Source organism: Phyllobates terribilis, unplaced genomic scaffold, assembly GCF_046119375.1.
Source record: "Phyllobates terribilis strain yellow unplaced genomic scaffold, ASM4611937v1 Scaffold_3__8_contigs__length_932513732, whole genome shotgun sequence".
NCBI lineage: Eukaryota > Metazoa > Chordata > Amphibia > Anura > Dendrobatidae > Phyllobates > Phyllobates terribilis.
The window spans coordinates 471,602,334-471,626,029 of NW_027362763.1; the positions used below are offsets into that span (position 1 = coordinate 471,602,334).

The window sequence follows — 23,696 nt, forward strand, 5'->3', positions numbered from 1 at the left end:
ACCCTCCTGTTTGTTTTTTCCATCTCATGTTTTGCGGTCACGTGACCATCTGCCTATATATTCCAGCTCCGCCCTTTTGGCTATGCTGGACTTCAGTGTTGTTTGACTGTTTTGCTAGCCAGGTGCTTCTGTGCCTATCTCTTTTAGTTTTCTTGGTCCTTCTGGGACCTCTAGTACCTCTTTGTCAGTTTTTCTTTTGTGTTCTGTAACAACCTTCTCTGTTCAGGAGGTGTTCCATTTTTCTTCCAGTCCTTAGTTATTTTAGGGACCCCTTCCTTTATGCTATAGGTCTTCGTTCAGACTAGCCGAGGACTAAGGCGGGTCTGTTCGCTAGGAACAGGCAACCCGCTGCATTGTAGAGATTCAGCTTAGTCTTACTGTAGGGACAGCTTTCCTCTATCTTTCCTTAGTACTTGTTGCAGATGATAACAGTAATTATAAAAATGACATAATTGCTTAGATAAATATTGGTCATATTGATCTTCAAATGTAATTACTAATGAACATTACTAGATTGGTAAATAAGTGACTTGACTATGTGCATTGCACCGTGGCTATGATATCACTGTGTTTATTATCCAGGTGTAGAGACATTATTGCTCTTTATCAGTATATTGTGGTATACTGAGAGATAAATTAAGGCTTCCTTCACACGTCCATGTTTCCAGTACATGTGGTATCCATTGTTTTTACGGACGGATACCACATATACCCATTATAACCTATGGTGCTATGCACATGCCCGTTTGACAAGGGTCAATACAAGTCTATGGGTCCATGAAAAACATGGTATCCATATGCCATCCGTGTTTAACACTGCAAACTGTATGCAAAGCTTTGTAATTTCTTTCTTTATCCATACTGGAAAAACACTTATGACACACTGATGGTAAAAACGGACACACGGATGACACACTGATGACATCGGCACTGTTTTTCACGTATGTGTTTTACACAGATATGCATGTCACAAAAAAAAGGCCTTTGTGACATGCACTATATTTATTAGGTTTTTACTCGGCAGCATTTTGGTCAGTATTTTACCTCAGTATTTGTAAGTCAAAACCAGGAGTGGGTGATAAATACAGAAGTGGTGACGTGTTTCTATTCTACTTTTCCTCTGATTGTTCCCCTCCTGGTTTTGGCTTACAAATACTGCTGTAAATACTGACCAAATACTGATGTGTGAACGTGTCTTAGGCCACAGCCCCACTATCGGTATTTGGTCAGTATTCGGTCAGTATTTTTTCTCAAGAGTGTGAGACAAAACCAGGTGAGGAACAATCAGTGAAAAGGTATAATAGAAACAAGTCACCAATTCTGCATTTATCATCCACTCCTGGTTTTGGCTCCCACTCCTGAGAAAAATTACTGACCAAATACTGACCAAATACTGATAGTGGAGCCGTGGCCTTAGACATATTAGGCACCTTGTCTTACAAGGGAACACGGCTTAGTGGAAAGAGCCAAGGATTCACAGGACACACCAAAAAATGCTCCAAAATTTTGGCACAAAGTAAGATAATCTAAACTTAGACTAGACAGTCTAAAGATGCACCAAACAGAACTGTGCGATAACATAGAGATGCACTCTTCCTTACATCTCTTATTAGTTCAACATATCCAAAGATGTGTGGCATGAGATGTCACTAGATGATGAGAAAAGCATGGTTTTCTGTTACTCTGTTAGGAGATGTTTATGTTATGTATGCCTATATGTAGCTACCAAGTTTATAACGGAACCTGCAGCCTGTGAAAGGTTTTGTTGGGATATTATATGCAATTGAAGCCGTCAACAGAATCTACAGAAAGGTGAAAGTAGACACATCTAAAACTCTGTGTGTTTGGGATGGGGTGTGTGTTGAGTATAGGAACTCAGCTCATGTTTTCCTCCATTCCTCACATATTGTGCCAATCATAGACCTTTTTATTTCCAAAGCCACTAAAACCAGGGCTGGCTTCAGTAATATCAGGCTCTTGTACAGACAAATGATTAGAGCCCCTTAGGTTTGCTTCCTCCTCTCCTCTATTTTAGACAAAATGTTTACTTTTGGTGGACACATGGATCAAACATTAATCAGGGTAATTATAACCACATACTTGATAAGTCTCTTTAGGCTATGTGCCCACGATTAGAGATGAGCGGTGTTCGACTAGAACTGTTCGCCAATCTCAAATTCGAGCTGTTTTGGGCGATGTTCGAGTTGTTCGACGAACCCGAACGATTTGCAAAAAATTCGGCTGTTCGAGGTTATGTTCGATAACTGTTCGTGCACCAAAAGCGTGTCCTGCATGTCTGGTGCTATTTAGAGCACCAATCATGCAGGGATTGTCTGCCACTCACTGTAATGCCACAGCCATGGTGGTTGTGGCATTACAGTGATTGCCCAAATCGATGGGAACAGTGCCAACAGTGAAACATGAAAAGCCGGCAATTCAGCAGCGGCATACACCGGTACCCGACAATTTAAAACCGAAAGAATAGAGCTTCACACATAGATTAGATAGATATAAACATGTCAGCCACATATATACGAAGTACAGTGAAAGTGCTGCTTACTGTACTTGTCATTTAGCGTAAAGGATTTATCAAAAAAAATAATAGTGTTTTCATGCACCGTCTCTTTGAAAAAGCCGGCCGGCAATTCAGCATCTGTACCCGACAATTTAGAATAGAAGGAATAGAGAATCACACATAGATTAGATAGATAGAAACATGTCAGCCACATATATATGAAGTACAGTGACAGTGTTGCTTACTGTACTTGTCATTTAGTGTAAAGGATTTATTAAAAAAAATAATAGTGTTTTCATGCACCGTCTCTTTAAGAAAGCCGGCCGGCAATTCAGCATCTGTACCCGACAATTTATAACAGACAGAATAGAGCTTCACACATAGATTAGATAGATAGAAATATGTCAGTCACATATATATGAAGTACAGTGACATTGTTGCTTACTGTACTTGTCATTTAGTGTAAAGGATTTATTTAAAAAAATAATAGTGTTTTCATGCACCGTCTCTTTAAAAAAGCCGGCCGGCAATTCAGCATCTGTACCCAACAATTTAGAATAGAAGGAATAGAGAATCACACATAGATTAGATAGATAGAAACATGTCAGTCACATATATATGAAGTACAGTGACAGTGTTGCTTACTGTACTTGTCATTTAGTGTAAAGGATTTATTAAAAAAAATAATAGTGTTTTCATGCACCGTCTCTTTAAGAAAGCCGGCCGGCAATTCAGCATCTGTACCCGACAATTTATAACAGACAGAATAGAGCTTCACACATAGATTAGATAGATAGAAACATGTCAGTCACATATATATGAAGTACAGTGATAGTGTTGGTTACTGTACTTGTCATTTAGTATTAAAATAAAGGATTTATTATTAAAAAAATTGGCGTGGGGTTCCCCTTAATTTTAGGCTCTAGCGGAGGTTAAGCAGACAGCTGGGGCAGATGTTTGAAGCCTGGGAAGGGGGTAATACCCACGGAGCTTCCCAGGCTACTAATATCAGCCCCCAGCTGAATACATAGCCTTTACTAGCTATTAAAATGGGGGACCCCCCCAAAAAAATGACGTGGGGTCCCCCCTAATTTAATAGCTAGCAAAGGCTAGGCAGACAGCTGGGGGCTGATATTAATAGCCCAGGAAGGGAGCCATGAATATTGGCCCCCTCCCAGGCTAGAAACACCAGCCGTCAGCCGCCCCAGAAATGGCGCATTCATAGGATGCGCCAATTTTGGCACTTAGCCTCGCTCTTCCACGCTGCCCTGGTGCGGTGGCAGGGGGTAATAGGGCTGGGGTTGATGTCAGCTTATAATGCCAGCTGACATCAAGCCCAGGTTAGTAATGGAGAGGCGTCTATAAGACACCCCCATTACTAACCCCATAGTCAAAGTTAAAGAAAACACAAACACCCAGAATAAAGTCCTTTAATTGAAATAAAGACACAATCCTTTATTGTTCTAAATTAAACCATACTTACCGTCACGCCCATTCCAGCTGAAGCCAACGATCTCCTGTAATAAAAATAAAATAATAAAGCAACATCATCCTTACCTTTCCATGGTTCCCACGACAGCTTCAGCTCTGCTACATCGAGATGACAGGCTGGACCGCAGCAGAACGCCGCCATCCAGCCTGTCATCCCGCAGACACTGAGAAGAGCAGGCTTGCTTGCGCTCCATATTGTCTCTCTGTGACGGCATAAAGATGAGCCGAGGTCATGTCCAATGAACTCGGCTCACCTCATGCACGTCACTGACAGCGTGGGAGAATTCTCACGCTGAAGCGCTGAGTGCAGGAGAATTTTCCCACTCTGTCAGTGAGGTGCATGAGGTGAGCTGAGTTCATTGGACATGAGCTCACCTCATGCACGTCACTGACAGCGTGGGAGAATTCTCCTGCACTCAGCACTTCAGCGTGAGAATTTTCCCACGCTGTCAGTGACGTGCATGAGGTGAGCCGAGTTCATTGGACATGACCTCGGCTCATCTGGATGCCGTCACAGCGAGACACTGAGGAGCGCAAGCATGCCTGCTCTTCTCAATGTCTGCGGGATGACAGGCTGGATGGCAGCGTTCTGCTGCGGTCCAGCCTGTCATCTCGATGTAGCAGAGCTGAAGCTGTCGTGGGAACCATGGAAAGGTAAGGATGAGGTTGGTTTATTATTTTTCTTTTATTGCAGGAGATCGTTGGCTTCAGCTGGAATGGGCGTGATGGTAAGTATAGTTTAATTTAGAACAATAAAGAATTGTGTGTTTATTTCAATTAAAGGACTTTATTCTGGGTGTTGTGTTTTTTTTAAATACTTTACTAGAAATTCATGGCGGTCATGTCTAATACTGGCGTGACCCCATGAATTTTGGACTTGGGGCCAGCTGATAATACCAAGCTGGCCCTAACCCCTTTATTACCCAGTGAGCCACCGCACCAGGGCCCTGGATGAGTTGGGTACAGTGCCAGAAGATGGCGCTTCTATGAACGCGCCATTTTCCGGGGTGGCTGCGGACTGCAATTTGCAGCGGGGGGGGGCCCAGAAAGCTTGGGCCTCCCTGCGCTGCAGATTCCAGCCCCCAGCTGCCTAGTTGTACCTGGCTGGACACAAAAATAGGGCGAAGCCCCACGTATTTTTTTTTTAATTATTTCATGAAATTCATGAAATAATTAAGAAAAAAAGGCCTTCCCTATATTGTTGTGTCCGGCCAGGTACAAATAGGCAGCTGGTGGTTGGGGGCAGCCCATTCCTGCCTGCTGTACCTGGCTGGACACAAATATAGTGCGAAGCCCCACTTCAATTTTTTTAAATTATTTCAGGAAATTCATGAAATAATTAAAAAAAAATTGACGTGGGGCTTCGCACTATATTTGTGCATGAAAACACTATTATTTTTTTTAATAAATCCTTTACACTAAATGACAAGTACAGTAAGCAACATTGTCACTGTACTTCATATATATGTGACTGACATGTTTCTATCTATCTAATCTATGTGTGAGGCTCTATTCCTTCTTGTCTAAATTGTCGGGTACCGGTGTATGCCGCTGCTGAATTGCCGGCCGGCTTTTTTAAAGAAAGCGTCTTCTGAGCAGTTTGTCAGCTTTTGGACACCTTTGAAGGTGTTTTCTATGTGTTTCTATGTGTTTTTGTTTGCCTGCCATTGGTTTTAACGGTGTTCGACGGTGTTCTAAGGTGTTCGACGAACAGTTCGACGAACAGTTCCTCGAACATCCCGGTGTTCGACGAACCGAACCGAACCCGAACACTACGGGGGTGGCTCAACACTACCCACGATGCAGAAATGCTCCGGATTTTTTCCTGAGCGTTTCTGCATCTCCCTGGCAGAAAAAACGCATGCGGATTGTACATGTGGATTGTACATGCGGACTGTACATGCGGACTGTACATGCGGACTGTACATGCAGATTGTACATGCGGATTGTACATGCGGATTGTACATGCGGACTGTACATGTGGACTGTACATGCGGACTGTACATGCGTTTTTCCTGCCAGGGACATGCGGATGTGAAGCGTTCTTCACATGCATTTCCGCATGCGGGTTGTCAAGCGCTTTCCAAGCAATTTTAGCATCATTTGGAAAGTGCTTGACAACTTGGTCACACTATATAAATCCATGCAAACGGCATGGATTTATATAGTGTGACCCCAAAGAATGTCAAAAAATAAAAAAATAAATCTATACTTACCTTCTGATGGCCCTTGGAGTCTTTATTCGCTCCGTCCTGGCTGCCGGCAGCTCGCCGTACACTCCACTGAAGGACCTGCCGTCACATGACTATGACATCAGCACAGGTGCTTCAGTCCACCGCGATCTGCCGGCAAGTGAACACGAGCGCACCGGGGGCCATCAGAAGGTAAATATCATATTTATTTTTTATTTTATTCTTTTTTTTTTACAGGTACTATGGTACCTGGGTCCCGAGGAGAGTCTCCTCTCCTCCAGACCCGGGTACCATCCGCACATTGAAAAGCATGTAATCCGCATGTACAGATCCAGTGATGCGTAATCCATGCGTTCCAATGCAAGTCAATAGCGGAAAAAACGCAGCGCTTCCGCAAAATAATTGGTAGTGCTGCGTTTTTTTCCGCAATGATAACCCGCAGGGGAAATTTCCGCAGCATGTGCACAGCACATGCGGATTATCATTGGGGAACATGGCAGGCCTTCTACCAAGCATTTTTTAAGCGTTTCTGCAGCGTTTTTGCCGCTGCGGAAGCGCTTAAAAAACGCATCGGGGGCACACAGTCTTAGAATGGGAAAACAGACTTGTTTGATCTTGGGCAGATTAAATAAATGGGCTTACTTTTTACAATTTATTAATAAGGTCACATTAATAATAGGACCTAATAAAGGTGTCATTTAGACAAGACAGAGATGAGAGTGGAGCAATTTATTTGAGTGCCAGATTACTAATTAGGCATAGTAGACAATGGCCTATGGGCCCCACATCTTTTGGTGGCCCAGCGCAATGGATTAAAAATACTATTGATTTGATATTGAAAGAAATTTACAATCACTGCGATGGCTCGGGTGGCTGACATTGGAAGTCAGCTGGAGCAACAGAGCGCCGATGTGAACACTAACGCAATGAAATTATGTTTTGGCTGTTGTCGGGTATATTTGGAAATTTACGAGTAGTAGAGAAGGGGCATCAATGGGATGGCAAGGCAGAAAAGTGACTGGAAGTTCTCCACTACTCTAGATCATAATAAAACATAGCAGAAGCTTTGGGAACACAGACAAGTATACACAGACATAGACCTGAGGTTGAAGTTAGTTAATTACCTTTTCTGGGCTATAATGAAATTTAATTAAGTTAATTTTTGGTTTGTTTAATAAAATTTAATTGGTGTATTAAAATTGTTAGTTAATGTAAAAATGTATTAGAAAATAATTTGCTGGAGGGGCCACAAGATTTAGACTACCTAGTACCACAGAGTTTAACCCCTTTACGACTTTTGAAATACAAATGCATCAAAAGTCGTGTCCCTGTCTCTGATGCAGGCTCGCACGCTGAGCCTGCATCTTTCCCTGCACATGATGGCTAATTTAATCATGTGTCTTTAACAGCCACAGGTGACTATTATCATATTAAATGCCGCTGTCAATCTCTGACGAGGCATTTAACACGTGTCAGCAATAAATCACACTGAGCCCCAGAAGAGTGACCACAGACATCAGCATACAGAATCCTGCACTGACTGATCAACCTTGACCTACAGGTCATCACAGATTTTACTATATGGATCCATATGTAATATGTGAGGTCCTGTAGGCAGGTCCAGGTGTGATCGTTACAGTGCATTGTATATCTCTGCACGTAATATATCATATCCAGTATACAGATTAGTGTATGATATATTGTGGTACAGACATCAGATGGTATATAAGAATGTGTATAATGTATGACATCTGATGTCTGTATCACAGCACATCATATACCAGTCATGTATTCTCATATAGACTGTACAGGGCTGTACCTAGGGGAAGCGGGAAGGGCATTTGACCTGGGTACAGGCGTCAGGGGGGTGCTTTCGGGCTGCGGTGTTCTGAGGTGTCCCCCAGGCAGATGCATTTTGCTGCCTCCCGGAATGGGATTTGACTATTCTGAGCTGAAACCAACAGTCGATCAGAGAAGTGAGCTATGTGTCGTCTCATACTGAATGCAGGAAGCTATGTGCAGGCTCATACTGTATACAGGGAGCTATTGGCATGTTCATACTGTATATAGGAGGCTATATGGGGGCTCATATTGTATCTTGGAGGCTATATGGGGGCTCATACTGTACAGTTATATGAAAAAGTTTGGGCACCCCTATTAATCTTAAGCTTAATGTTTTCTTAAAATTGGTGTTTTTGCAACAGCTATTTCAGTTTGATATATGTAATAACTGTTGGACACAGTAATGTTTCTGCCTTGAAATGAGGTTTATTGTACTAACAGAAAATTTGCAATCTGCATTCAAACAAAATTTGACAGGTGCATAAGTATGGGCACCCTTATCATTTTCTTGTTTTAAATACTCCTACCTACTTTTTACTGACTTACTAAAACACTTTTTTTGGTTTTGTAACCTCATTGAGCTTTGAACTTCATAGCCAGGTGTATGCAATCATGAGAAAAGCTACTTAAAGTCGCCACTTGCAAGTTGTTCTCCTGTTTGAATCTCCTCTGAAGAGTGGCATCATGGGCTCCTCAAAACAACTGTCAAATGATCTGAAAACAAAGATCATTCAACATAGTTGTTCAGGGGAAGGATACAAAAAGCTGCCTCAGAGATTTAACCTGTCAGTTTCCACTGTGAGGAGCATAGTAAGGAAATGGAATAACACAGGGACAGTTCTTGTTAAGGCCAGAAGTGGCAGGCCAAGAAAAACATCAGAAAGGCAGAGAAGAAGAATGGTGAGATCAGTCAAGGACAATCCTCAGACCACCTCCAGAGAGCTGCAGCATCAACTTGCTGCAGATGGTGTCACTGTGTATCGGTCAACTATTCAACGCACTTTGCACAAGGAGAAGCTGTATGGGAGAGTGATGCGAAAGAAGCCGTTTCTGCAAGCACGCCACAAACAGAGTCGGCTGAGGTATGCAAAAGCACATTTGGAGAAGCCAATTTCTTTTTGGAAGAAGGTCCTGTGGACTGATGAAACCAAGATTGAGTTGTTTGGTCATACAAAAAGGCGTTATGCATGGTGGCAAAAAAACGCAGCATTCCAATAAAAACACTTGCTACCCACAGTAAAATTTGGTGGAGGTTCCATCATGCTTTGGGGCTGTGTGGCCAATGCCGGCACCGGGAATCTTGTTAAAGTTGAGGGACGCATGGATTCCACTCAGTATCAGCAGATTCTTGGCAATAATGTTCAAGAATCAGTGATAAAGCTGAAGTTACGCAGGGAATGGATCTTTCAGCAAGACAATGATCCAAAACACCGCTCCAAATCTACTCAGGCATTCATGCAGAGGAACAATTACAATGTTCTGGAATGGCCATCCCAGTCCCCAGACCTGAATATCATTGAACATCTGTGGGATCATTTGAAGAGGGCTGTCCATGCTCGGCGACCATCAAACTTAACTGAACTGGAATTGTTTTGTAAAGAGGAATGGTCAAAAATACCTTCATCCAGGATCCAGGAACTCATTAAAAGCTACAGGAAGCGACTAGAGGCTGTTATTTTTGCAAAAGGAGGATCTACTAAATATTAATGTCACTTTTCTGGTGAGGTGCCCATACTTATGCACCTGTCAAATTTTGTTTGAATGCAGATTGCACAATTTCTGTTAGTACAATGAACCTCATTTCAAGGCAGAAACATTACTGTGTCCAACAGTTATTACATATATCAAACTGAAATAGCTGTTGCAAAAACACCAATTTTTATAAAACATTAAGCTTAAGATTAATAGGGGTGCCTAAACTTTTCATATAGCTGTATATAGGGAGCTATGTGCCTTCTCATTCTGAATGCAGGAAGCTATATGCGGGCTCATACTGTATACAGGGAGCTATGTGCATGCTCATACTGTACATAGGAGGCTATATGGGGGCTCATACTGTATATAGGGAGCTATGTGCGGGCTCATACTTTATATAGGAGTCTATATGGGGGCTGATACTGTATCTAGGAAGCTATGTGCAGGCTCATACTGTATATGGGAGTTTATATGGGGGCTCATACTGTATATAGGGAGCTATGTTTGGTTTATACTGTATATAGGGAGTTATTTGGGGGCTCATACTGTATCTAGGGGCTATGTTGGGGCTCATAATGTATCTAAGTAGCCATGTGGGGGCTCATACTGTATATTGGGGGCTATATGAGGGCTCATACTGTATGTAGGGGCTGTATGTTGACTCATATTGTATGTTGGGGGCTGTGTGTGGCCTCATACCGTATGAATGGGACTATGTGTGGGTGGGCTCATACTGTATATAGGGGGACTGTGTGGGGGCTCATATTGTATGTAAGGGCTATGTGGGGGCATAGTGCCTGGGCCTGTGAGCTGTTATCCTCATTGCAGTCTTATGGTCTCCTTTTCTTGTACTGACTGAAAGAATTCTCTGATGAATCCCTGAATGACCAAAAGAGGGGGATGTGTCCGAAAAAGATGCCATTAAGCTGAGTACCAACTGCTCAGGACATATAGGGTATAGTCCATGTCCACAGAAACGTGACTATGAGGTATATGAATGTTTTGTGCTTGTATGCCACTGCCAGCCATTTATGATCTGAAGGGTTACTTTTTGTTTGACAAGGACAACATATATGACTGTTCTTGGACTTATTAGGGTTTTTTTTTCTGGTCAGATTGTTGACAAATATTGGTGATACATACAGTACAGACCAAAAGTTTGGACACACCTTCTCATTTAAAGATTTTTCTGTATTTTCATGACTATGAAAATTGTACACTCACACTGAAGGCATCAAAACTATGAATTAACACATGTGGAACTATATACTTAACAAAAAAGTGTGAAACAACTGAAAATATGTCTTATATTCTAGGTTCTTCAAAGTAGCCACCTTTTGCTTTGATGACTGCTTTGCATACTCTTGGCATTCTCTTGATGAGCTTCAAGAAGTAGTCACCAGAAATGGTCTTCCAACAATCTTGAAGGAGTTCCCAGAGATGCTTAGCACTTGTTGGCCCTTTTGCCTTCACTCTGCGGTCCAGCTCACCCCAAACCATCTCAATTGGGCTCAGGTCTGGTGACTGTGGAGGCCAGGTCATCTGGCGTAGCACCCCATCACTCTCCTTCTTGGTCAAATGGCCCTTACACACCCTGGAGGTGTGTTTGGGGTCATTGTCCTGTTGAAAAATAAATGATGGTCCAACTAAACGCAAACCGGATGGAATAGCATGCCGCTGCAAGATGTTGTGGTAGCCATGCTGGTTCAGTATGCCTTCAATTTTGAATAAATCCCCAACAGTGTCACCAGCAAAGCACCCCCACACCATCACACCTCCTCTTCCATGCTTCACGGTGGGAACCAGGCATGTAGAGTCCATCCGTTCACCTTTTCTGTGTCGCACAAAGACAGGGTGGTTGGAACCAAAGATCTCAAATTTGGACTTATCAGACCAAAGCACAGATTTCCACTGGTCTAACGTCCATTCCTTGTGTTCTTTAGCCCAAACAAGTCTCTTCTGCTTGTTGCCTGTCCTTAGCAGTGGTTTCCTAGCAGCTATTTTACCATGAAGGCCTGCTGCACAAAGTCTCCTCTTAACAGTTGTTGAAGAGATGTGTCTGCTGCTAGAACTCTGTGTTGTATTGACCTGGTCTCTAATCTGAGCTGCTGTTAACCTGCGATTTCTGAGGCTGGTGACTCGGATAAACTTATCCTCAGAAGCAGAGGTGACCCTTGGTCTTCCTTTCCTGGGGCGGTCCTCATGTGAGCAAGTTTCCTTGTAGTGCTTGATGGTTTTTGCAACTGTACTTGGGGACACTTTCAAAGTTTTCCCAATTTTTCGGACTGACTGACCTTCATTTCTTAAAGTAATGATGGCCACTCGTTTTTCTTTACTTAGCTGCTTTTTTCTTGCCATAATACAAATTCTAACAGTGTATTCAGTAGGACTATCAGCTATCCACCAGACTTCTGCACAACACAACTGATGGTCCCAACCCCATTTATAAGGCAAGAAATCCCACTTATTAAACCTGACAGAGCGCACCTGTGAAGTGAAAACCATTTCCGGTGACTACCTCTTGAAGCTCATCAAGAGAATGCCAAGAGTGGGCAAAGCAGTCATCAAAGCAAAAGGTGGCTACTTTGAAGAACCTAGAATATAAGACATATTTTCAGTTGCTTCACACTTTTTTGTTAAGTATATAATTCTACATGTGTTAATTCATAGTTTTGATGCCTTCAGTGTGAATGTACAATTTTCATAGTTATGAAAATACAGAAAAATCTCTAAATGAGAAGGTGTGTCCAAACTTTTGGTCTGTACTGTATATAGTATACCCCTCAGCCCACTAGTATCAATATTCTATATATTTATATATTTATTACATATTATCTGATCACCTATTGAGGATGCCTGGTCAGTTAGAGTAGTGGTAGGGCTACATAGGAGCAGTCGACAAGGAGCGGGGATGCCATACCGCTTCAACTTAAGGTGCCAACCACCGCTGTCAGGAAGGGAATTGTGAACGACAAAACTAGTCCCTATCTCCCCTCATTTCTGTTTTGTTTTGTTTTTAAATCACGCTTTTTCAGTGCAAATGCATGTGCATTTATGTCTTTATGCATTGGGGTTTTAAACTAACTAAATAAAGAGAGAATTTTTTAGGATTTTTTTTGTTACGGTTTACATGTATAAGGGTCCCATAGGTTGATCGCTTTGGTTGTTGATTGAGGGAGCTATGTGGGGGCTCATATTGTATGTAGGGGGATGTCAGCATACTTAATTCTGCTCAATATTAAGTCATACAATTAATATAAAAAAAGAATAATTATTATTTTGTTAATATTAATATTGAAGAGAATTAATTTCAGCCTATTGGTTCGGCCTCTACAACAGTCATGGTCTCTCATGTGGCCCCTTGGGAAAATTTATTTCAATATTAAGTCATACAATTAATATAAAAAAATAATAATTATTATTTTGTTAATATTAATATTGAGCATAATTAATTTCAGCCTATTGGTTCGGTCTCTACAACAGTCACGGTCTCTCATGTGGCCCTTCAGGAAAATTAATCTCCCTCCCCTTCTCTATTTCATATAGCGCTATGTTATGTATGGTGCTGTACATTAGGGAAAATATTTCTGCCATTTTCCATCTACAGATCTGCATCAGAGCATCTGTGTGTTTCTTACATGAACTATTACATGATCTATCAAAGGTGATCATGTGACATGTCATGTGATACAACAAATATGTGACATGCAGAAGTAGTGCTGCTGCAGAGTGTGACATGCAGAAATAGTGCTGTTGCTTTAAAAGCATTCAGCAACTATTAGAAGTAACATGAGACAGGAAGTGTTGTGCTCCAGAAGCATCCAGCAACTAGAGGGGTTAACACAGTCACAGGAGAAGGGGAGTGTTTTAGCAGAGCCCCAGGGGGATTGTGGGGAAGTTGTTTACTGTCTGTCTGGAGCCGAAAAGAAAGGTGGTCTGTGTTCTGTATCCCACAGAAGTGCCCCTGCAAGTGAAAAGGATTCAAGTCAGGAGTGAAGCTAAGCACAGGTCAGGTAGAGTTCCCGAACTAGCAGTGCAGAGTATTATCAGGCAGAAAGATAAGGACTGGAAGAAATGGTGTCACAGGGATCATCTCCCTCAGCAAACCCTCCCCCCCTCCTCCATCTCACTTTGCTGTAAAGAATGCTGTGTTCATTATTGTGCCTTTGCATTAGAACTGTGCTGTCCTGTACTACTGGGAAGACTGGGAACTGCTGTGCTGCTAAGGAAACTGTACTGTTTGTCACTGGAGCCTGTTGCTCATAAGACTTAACTTGCACTGGCTGTGCGGCTTCTTATTAAATGCTACTGTTCTACCGTTTATGAAGACTCTTGTCAAGTGTGTCTGGTAAGCAAGTGAAACAACCTACGTGTCTGTTCCTGAGGGTCAATACACCTGTGTGCCTGAGAGAAGCTGCAGCACATGGTCTATGGTCGTCCGGAGTAACGGTCCCCCCAGGATTCCAAAGAATTCATGTAACCTGTCTCGCCCCTGTCTGAACTTAGCAGCCTGCGTGTAACAGATACCTGGAGGGGCCATGCCTTTTAAATTGCCCGGGGCTCTGGCTACTCTTAATCCTCCCCTGATCACTTGTATTGCCATGGCTCTGTGGCATCACTGGACATTGTTGTGGCCACTATACTTGTACAGTCACTCCACTGTAACTTGATTCCCATTCAATTACATATCTATGTGCACTGTCCACTTACTGTGAGAATAGAGTATCCACTATTCCTGTTATTATTGTATTTATTGGTATTATTCCTGTTAATTATTGCTTCACGGTGTGCATGATTTAATTACAATGACGTGACTGCTCTAGCAAAGTCTTCTTATTATGACATTGCTTAGTGTAGTATTTCTTTGCTGTGAAATGATTGAATTCTGTGTCACTTTGTAGCCCATTCTGATCTCAGTAAACTTTAAAGCACCGCTGGCTCTTTTCCAAAGTAATGTTTCTGAGTGCAATGAAAATCAAATAACACAAAAGAACACATAATCCCAGGCTTCCACGAGCTGACAGGCTGTGCTAAAGACTGCAGAATGGTAGAGAAAGAGAACACTGTAAATGGTAAACATCCCTGTACTTTCTCCTTCGTTCCTTTTCTCTTTTTTTTCTTAAAAGTTGCACACTCTAATGGTTTACTTTACACACAGCATAACAGAAAGACACCTTATGACCACCAAAGTATTATCACTTCAACTGCCTGCTGCTTGATAGAGTTGTGTTTTTTGTTAATATTCATTTTACATGAATCATTAATAATTTAAGTGTTGCATTGCTACTGTGTATCTATTAAAATTCTTATATAAAGAAATTACCTGTCTGCGATATCACCAAAAACTACTGCACCGATGAGTACTCCAACCATGAATGTTGGTTGAGCCAATTTAGCAAGCCATTCATGGTCACATACCAGATCCCAATCCGTAACAATGCTGCTTTCCAAATTTCTGTGATCATATTGATATCCATCAGAGCAAGAATATAAAGTTTTATTTCCATCATATGTATATGTTGGAGTAAATGTACCCTCACGTTTATACCGGTTGCAACGATATAGTTCCCAAATGTCCCCATTTTCCTGCTGTACAACAAGGGGATCGTTTGATGATGTCCATAAATCCCAAACTTCATTAATCCGAGATAGAGTTTCATTATGAAGCAGCAGGAGGCTCACATTTCCTGGAGGTCTGCATATATACTTTGGAGTCACAGCAATGAACACCGAGGCCAAGTAGTGGATGCCACAAGAAGTAGATTGAAAGGCAGTTGTAAAATATACATATGCTTGGAATCTGTAGAAAATACAAGACACAGCATTACGCTACACAGAAGAATGCAAACCAATAATGAATATATAATAAACATCTACATTTGCCAACTTGCCCTCTGTAGGTTGCAAAACTGAGGTAGCCTCTTCTACATCTTCAAGGGAAAAGTGGCCATGAATGAACAGTTAGTTTCCAATAAAATGTATCAAAGATATGGAAACTGCTTAGAATTGGTTCAGTTAAATAGCTCAGAAAGTAACCTCGGCACTCAATGGATATGAAAGAATATGATATTTTATTATAATATGCAGTCCAAAAGAAAATAATCAATAAACGTTTCGGTCCCAATTGACCTTCATCAGTATTGCAGACTGCCAGTGAAAGTGTGCATGGCTGAACGGCCCGGACAATGAGTCTCTAAGGCTGCCTGAATGGTGACTTGTGTATGGCCTGGACTACGCGGTATCCCCCGCTAGTAGAGTGCGCTCTCTACTAGCGGGGGATACCGCGTAGTCCAGGCCATACACAAGTCACCATTCAGGCAGCCTTAGAGACTCATTGTCCGGGCCGTTCAGCCATGCACACTTTCACTGGAAGTCTGCAATACTGATGAAGGTCAATTGGGACCGAAACGTTTATTGATTATTTTCTTTTGGACTGCATATTATAATAAAATATCATATTCTTTCATATCCATTGAGTGCCGAGGTTACTTTCAGTACAGTACGGGTTCGGCCCCTACTCGTGCACCACTTTATACAGCTGTGCAGTGTTTTTTGCTTCTACCCAGTTAAATAGCTCAGACTGTTACCCCATGGAAGGGGTTGTGAGTTGTGGAAAAGAAAGAAAAATATCTTTAATTGTGTTTAAACATAAAATATACAACTTGCTCATGCAAAGATAGTAATTAATCTTATGGGTAAAAGCTAGATTGAAAGTGGAGCGGCCCGAACCCAGGACCATGACTGACAGCTTGACATAGGTTCACATTCAATAATGATATTACTAGAATAAGTTGCATACGTTTCAATTTTAAACACATTTACCAATATTTTATTCAAACTGGACATCCCCTTGTGAAAATCCTTGTAGAGTAAATATTCACCTTTGAGCAACTTGTAATTTTTGAGTTTACCATGAAAATGAAGACATTTTATGTTAAATGTATATTAATTAGGTTCCAAATATAGGAATACAACAGGAAAAGGAATATAACACATAATAGAAGAAAACAGTCCCATAGGACAAAGTCAACAATGAATTTGCCAAGCATTACCAAAGAAAAAATCTGCAGTTAATATAAGCTTATAAAACATGTAGAAAACGGTACCCCATGATGGTTCTAGTGCTGAGCAAACTATCCAGAGATGCTTAGAAAGCTCAGTTAAGAATAGACACATGAATACACATGTGTATTCATGTGTCTGTAAATATATGCTCTGTGTATGCATACCTCTGTAAGTATATATATGCTCTATTTATGCATGTGTCTGTATATAAGTGTTCTGTGTATGCATGTCTCTGTATATACAGGTGCATCTCACTAAATTAGAATATCATCAAAAAGTTAATTTATTTCACTTCTTCAATACAAAAAGTGAAACTCATATATTATATAGAGTCATTACAAACAGAGTGATATATTTCAAGTGTTTATTTCTGTTAATGTTGATGATTATGGCTTACAGCCAATGAAAACACAAAAGTCATAATCTCAGTAAATTAAAATAATTAACAAAAAACACCTGCCAAGGCTTCCTAAGCTTTTTAAAAAGGTCCTTTAGTCTGTTTCAGTAGGCTCCACAATCATGGGGAAGACTGCTGACTTGACAAATGTCCAGAAGGCAGTCATTGACACACTCCACAAGGTCCCAGAGTTCCAATTTTCATTTGGAAATCAGGGTCCCAGAGTCTGGAGGAAGAGTGGAGAGGCACACAATCCAAGCTGCTTGAGGTCTAGTGTGTGTATGCTCTGTGTATATACATATGTGTGTGTAACATGCATTGTGTGTATACATGTGTATAACATACAATGTTTGAGTCATTTACTGTGTGTGAATGTTGTATCCACACTTATAAATACCGGCAGTGCAGACGAGAGTTCATAGGTGTAAAATGTCGACAATTACCCAAGGAATGAGCAAAATGATGCTCATTCATCAGGTGATGGGATTGTTTAAAATCATTGTTCTCAGCAGCACATCACCCAGTGTAAACTGCAGATGTGCCTCTGATAACATGATATAGTTACAGATACTGATACTATTGCAGATTGATCTACTAGTGATTGTTGTTTGCCCATCATTCTTCGTAAGCCTGTGTAAAGAGGCTGGTAAATAAATGCCGAGTGACTTGAACATTGTCGATTGAGCTTGTTTAACAGAGTAAACTCAGCTCATATAAATGCAACCTAAATGTTTATGTGTGAAAGTGCAATATGTTATCATTTAGAGCTCCACTTTAAGCCTTTGTCCAGAGCCCCACTTTGTCTAAAACTGGCCCTGATGTGGAGAGCTGTTGATCAAGGTACAAATGCTGAGTAACAGGAGCCGTATACTATATGGTTTTGTTTAGACGCCCTATCGTAACATGTATTAGTAGTAGCAGCCAGTCAACAGAGTTAATTCTGCTCAATATTAAATTATAAAAATGAAAATAATAATCTGAAAAAGTTTGGCCTTTCGGTTCAGCCCGACACAACAGTCACGGTCTACCACGTGGCCCCTTAGGAAAATTAACTACCACCTCTGTACTAGAGTAATAAATGGCACTGAAACTAATTTTTGCCTTTGCATCTGGGAAAGCAGTTGCATTGCTGTGATAACAAATATAAGTAGGCAGTTGGTTTCCATGAGCAGTTGATTTTTATAAAGCTCATTTCAAAAATGTCAAAGACTAGACGGCTTTCCTAAGACTACATTATACTACAACGATTATATTTATAAAATAATATTTCTGAATATGTATGAAAACTAGTTCTCAGTACTGCCAATGTAGAAGGGTTGTCCACTACTATGATATTGATGACCTATCCTTAGAATATACTTTAAATTAACAGTAATGAACATTGAGGCCAAGTAGTGGATGCCACAAGAAATAGCTTGAAAGGCAGATGTAAAATATACATACACTTGGAGTCTGTAGAAAGCACAAGACATAGCATTAGGCTACACACAAAAATGCAAACCACAATGAGTATATAAGAGAATAGACCAGTGATGGTGAATCTTTTAGAGACTGAGTGCCCAAACTACAACCCAAAACCCACTTATTTATGGCAAAGTGCCAACACAGCAATTTAACTTGAATACTGAGGTTTTGGTTTAGAAAAAACAACTTGTACATTAACAATTTTTTTGTCTTAAAGGAAAAACAGAGCTTTCAATGATACAAACAACTTTTTATTGAAAGGTCAAAGTTTGCATTTGGCATGCTTCTTTGAAAAGTCATAGGTGCTCTTCGGAAAGCATTGTGTTTTGGGTACTCTCCAGAAAATATTGTGTTCTCAGGAAGGCACTGTGTTATGGGTACTCTCCAGAAGGCACTGTATACCAACTCCTTGGCTCCAGCACAAGTCAGTCTGGTGGTTTCCAACTAGACCGGAAGCAATAATGTCTCATTCTTTGACCACTTGACTTCTGAGGCCTGTTACATGGCATCAGCAGAAGCACATCTGATGATGTTTTGTTTAAGTCACTTGAGGTTTTAGTGGTCAGGTAACCAAAGAATGGACATCATTACTCCCCCTTTGCAGCAAATTTTCCCCTCCTGGCTGTGCCCTTACACTGTCCCCACATGCTGTCCTATCTCTATACCAGCACCCCACATTACCCAGTCTCTATTCGGTGCCCCTCACACTTTTCTCCACCAATGCTTTCTCCTCACACATTTTCCCCCTCCCTCAAACTGTCTCCTCTCACATCCCCCTGCTCCCACACCCGTTTCCCTCTCTCCCCATACTGTGTCCCCACCCATCCCATTCCCTCCCCATACTGTGTCCCCACTCATCCCCCTCCCTCCCCATACTTTGTCCCCACGATCCCCCTCCCTCCCACACTGTGTTTGCTTACATTCACCCCTTGCTCCTCGTGTCAGTACCCGTCTCCCCTTGCTCCTCATTCTGTCAACACTCACCCTCCTCTCGCTACCCGTACTGTGTCTGCACCCATCCCCTCCCTCACTTCACATACTGTGTTCTCAAATTTCTCCTTCCCCTTCACTCCCCATACTGTGTCTGTGGCACCCTGCTACAACAGGTACCACAGGACCCAAAAGGGTGCATGGACGGACTTCTCCACAAGAGGCCCTCATTACATTACAAACACCTCCACCCTTCCACCTCATACCACCAGAGGGAGCCCTGTTAGGGATATGTATACAGAGGGTGGAGTTAGGTAGAGGGAGAGTGTGCTAGCACTTAGACCAGTGAAGAAGCAGCACGTGAGCTGCTGTGTGTACTGAGGGCCCCGAGTGTGGCCGAGGCAAGGAGAGAGGAGAGAGGAGTTGAGGGGGCAGAGGAGCATCTCAGGCTCACCCTAAGATACTAGCCGGACACCGGGTCTGCGCCTACAGGGTTCTCTACACCCAGTAAGGACAACCGGCATACCAGGAGGCTTCCAGACCCCTGGTCATCCTGAAGCTACCATCAAATACAGGACTAGGAACCATGAAGGCCCCAGCATCCAGGGATAGTGGTTGCCAAAGAAAAGTCGTACTACCAAGCGGTCAGGTGAGAAAGCAACACAACATAGAAGCTAGGCCAAGTTCCAGGCTGGCTAGAAGCTTAGAGAGAGGAAGACACGGATCAGGAGGCCTTATACCCGCTAACTGGGGAGAGTCCTGAAGTGCCCCCTTCCTTGCAAGTACCCTGGACCATACCTGCCGTTACACCAGTAAAGGTACTGAAGCGAATCCCCTGTGTGTGTGTCCGTCATTCCCCCTGACCCGACAGAGCCATCTCTCACCTGCATCCCTTCCATCAACCCTGCCCCGGGGGCCCGCTCCGCCTGTGGGGAGCAGAAACATCCCAGCTGCCATCCCATCACCCCCGGAGGTCTGCAGCAGCGCTGGTAACTATTACCAGAAACCACAGGTGGTTTTGTCACGATACAAATTGTTAACAAAAACACTAAAATCCCTTTTAAAGAGTGACCCAGAGGACGGGCCCAGGAGCCGACTGCCGTGATATCCTGCAAAGAAGGTAAAGCCCGGGTACCGAGTCTCCCCCATATATCCCCCTGGGCGAGTCATGTCCACATCCATCCCCTCCCAATCTCCATACTGTGTACTTAAATTTGTCCCTCCTCCTCGCTCCCCATACTATGTATGTACCCACCCCCCTTCTTACTGTTTCCTCATACATGCCTCCAACCCAACCCTTCCTCGCTACCTAAATGGTGTCCTCAAATTTCACCACTCCTTCACTCCCCATTCTGTCTACTTTTATGCTCCCCGTACTGTCCCCGAACAGCAAAGCTCCGTACATTGTTTAATTACAGTTGCTTCGAACTGCAGATCAGTTCCCGTACATTAGTTACTGTATATCTGGCCACCACTGGAGTCAATAACAGCTGATCAGTGGGGGTGCCAGGTGTCGGAGCTCATCTGATATAGATAGCCTATACTAAGTCATCAATATAATAATTGCGGACAACTCCTTTAATAGGGCATCTATGGACAACACAATGCATTTTATGAGGCCCATGGAGTGGAGAATCCCTCTACTAGAGTATAGAGAAAAATATGAAAGTAAGAAAGACAAAAATTATTAACCTTAATTTTACATCATAGTACACCAAGTATCTGTAGTCATCATTTGCTTAGATGGATTAACAGCTGAATGCTTTTGGAATTTGCTTATTGGCTTAGGTTGCTACTAAGAGATGTATTTCTCTGCCAAGAATCTGTCTATTCCTACTTGAAAACAAAACACCATACCTCCATGGTGCAAGACTTCAATTACATTGTCCTATATCTTTACATTTCTAACTTTAAAACATACAAAAGTTAGTTAGAACTCTATGAAAACCTATTCTTGCATGTTTCTCTACCTTTATAACTCTGATGTCTAGATGTTTCAGCTTCTTATTATGCAATATCCCTTTCAACCTAATTCAGTTTTTATAGGACTTGGTACTTTTCCATTATCTGGAAATCATTACAATAGTAAAATACATAATACATGATAATCAGTCAGCACTATGTCATGGGTGAGATAGAAATGGGAAACTATCTGTTACCCTTTGCTCGCTGTAAACGTGCTTTAAACAGCACATTTTGGATGATAATCCTTTATTAATAATTAAGAATTACCATCCAAAACACGTTGACTAGAGCGTGTTCTCCATTCACCATGCATGTGTAATGTTTGTTTTTATGGTGGCTGTTTTCATGGAATTTTCCAATAAAGAAGAAAACTTTCATCATGAATTGCGGTGCTGGATCTATTTTTCGTGTTTACAGTACATATTGGAGCCCTGATCCGTGACACCAGGTGTAAGTGAGCTACATTTACTTACTGCAATTATAGAGAGGATTTCCTGTTGCTAGGAAAATCTATACAGCTGCCAGCCTGTCGTCTTTGTCGAAATTTGTGATTAAAGCTTGGTCAAATGTAAGCAAGATGGCTGAAGTCAGAGATATGCAGCATCACTGCGATCAACTAGCGTCATCAATTCAAAGAGTGCGTCCTCTCAGCCAGTACACATCCTGTTTTGGCCCTTTATGTAAATTTACCCTATACCCTCAAAGTTATACTCAGTCTCTCCCATTGTTCCAAGCACAGGTCATGAGTCACCTGGACATTATGGATGCTCTGTAGCACTGTAACTTTTATGTCTAGCATTGATGTTCAAGGTCATATGTGGTAGAAACAACATGGTTGCAGGATGAGACAAAACCACCCATCACTAACATCAAACCACCTGTTGGTAGCGTGGAGGGAAAATCATTAATTGCCGAATAATGGAAAAGTACCACAGCCTTCCTTATAAGCATGGGAGGCCCACATTTTTATACAGTGCTCCTAGAAGTTGGCCTGCTCTAGCAGAGGAATCAAAAAAGAAGGAAGAAAAAGAAGGTAGAGGGCATTTTATCAATACAAAGTGGAAATGAGTAATTCCCATTCACTGGCTAATGTGGGTCACTATTGCCATTGATTGGTAATACAGTAATTTCCAGTGTGTTGATCAGGAACTAGAGACCAGTGCGGGACATGGGAAGTGTCAAAACAGCACCATCTGAGCAATGGTGAATGATAACTTCTTGATTCTGAGCCTTTTTTTGCCAAAAACATTTTTGATGTGGACATCTTTAAAGGGAATCTGTCATGTCAAATAACGTTATTAACGTTGCATATATAGGATTATTCTGCAGATTAATAGTGTTATGAAGGTGCTGCACCCAGGAAAAAAATCAACTTTATAATTCCCGGGAGCCACCTGCTTTCAGTCATACTGGTATAGTGTTACCCCACCCTGGCACTAACCGAAAGCAGACTCCGCACTGATGCAGTGCACAGTCAGTTGTCAAACAGCTTTTATCCTTAGTAATAATTCATGAACGATTTTTTAAAAATGGAGCCAATCTAGCAAGATGCTCATATGTTTTTTTGCATGCTTTTTCTGTGTTTCCTCATAAACACTTGAAAAAAACGTCACAAAAAAAAAATTGCTCTTCAGGTTTGCAAAACTCCACAGAAAAGGAGAGTTTCTTGAAGTGTCTTCTGCTTGAAAAAGGAACATTTTTGATCACCAGAAAAAGATGAAATGTGAACATTACCTTAAAGGGAACCTGACAGGCCCCCGATGCCCTCCAACCCACCAGCATTTGCATATTTCCTGCCAAATACCCTGCCTAACCAGCCCTTTATACTGTTAGTCACCTAAACAGATGTTTAAAAAAGTATTTTTACAGTCCATTTTTCATATGCAAATATCATTTTGACTAGTCAATGGGGCTTTGTTTCCCCAAGCAAGTTATCCTATTCAGCATTTTATCAAGCCCCTGTGGATGTGATAATATGATTTGGCAAAGTTGGCATCATCGCCTACTCTCTTAAAATCTTCCGCATGTGTGCGACTTTTTTGCCTACAAGTCACTGAGCCTCTGAAGCTACACTTCCTGACTTCAGAGGCGCACTGCGCATGACCGGAAGTGAAGAAGATCTGTTCCGGCGACTGATCTT

General features: G+C 41.9%; 1 protein-coding gene across 1 annotated transcript in view; it reads right to left on the minus strand.

Annotated features, from left to right (window-relative positions):
* Window positions 1-23,696, minus strand: part of SLC22A16 (solute carrier family 22 member 16) — a 121,054-nt gene that overhangs the window by 45,375 nt on the left and 51,983 nt on the right. Inside the window, exon 2 of the mRNA XM_073675857.1 lies at window positions 15,059-15,535. Within this exon, the coding sequence (XP_073531958.1) occupies window positions 15,059-15,535 (477 nt within the window). The remainder of the gene's footprint in view (window positions 1-15,058; window positions 15,536-23,696) is intronic.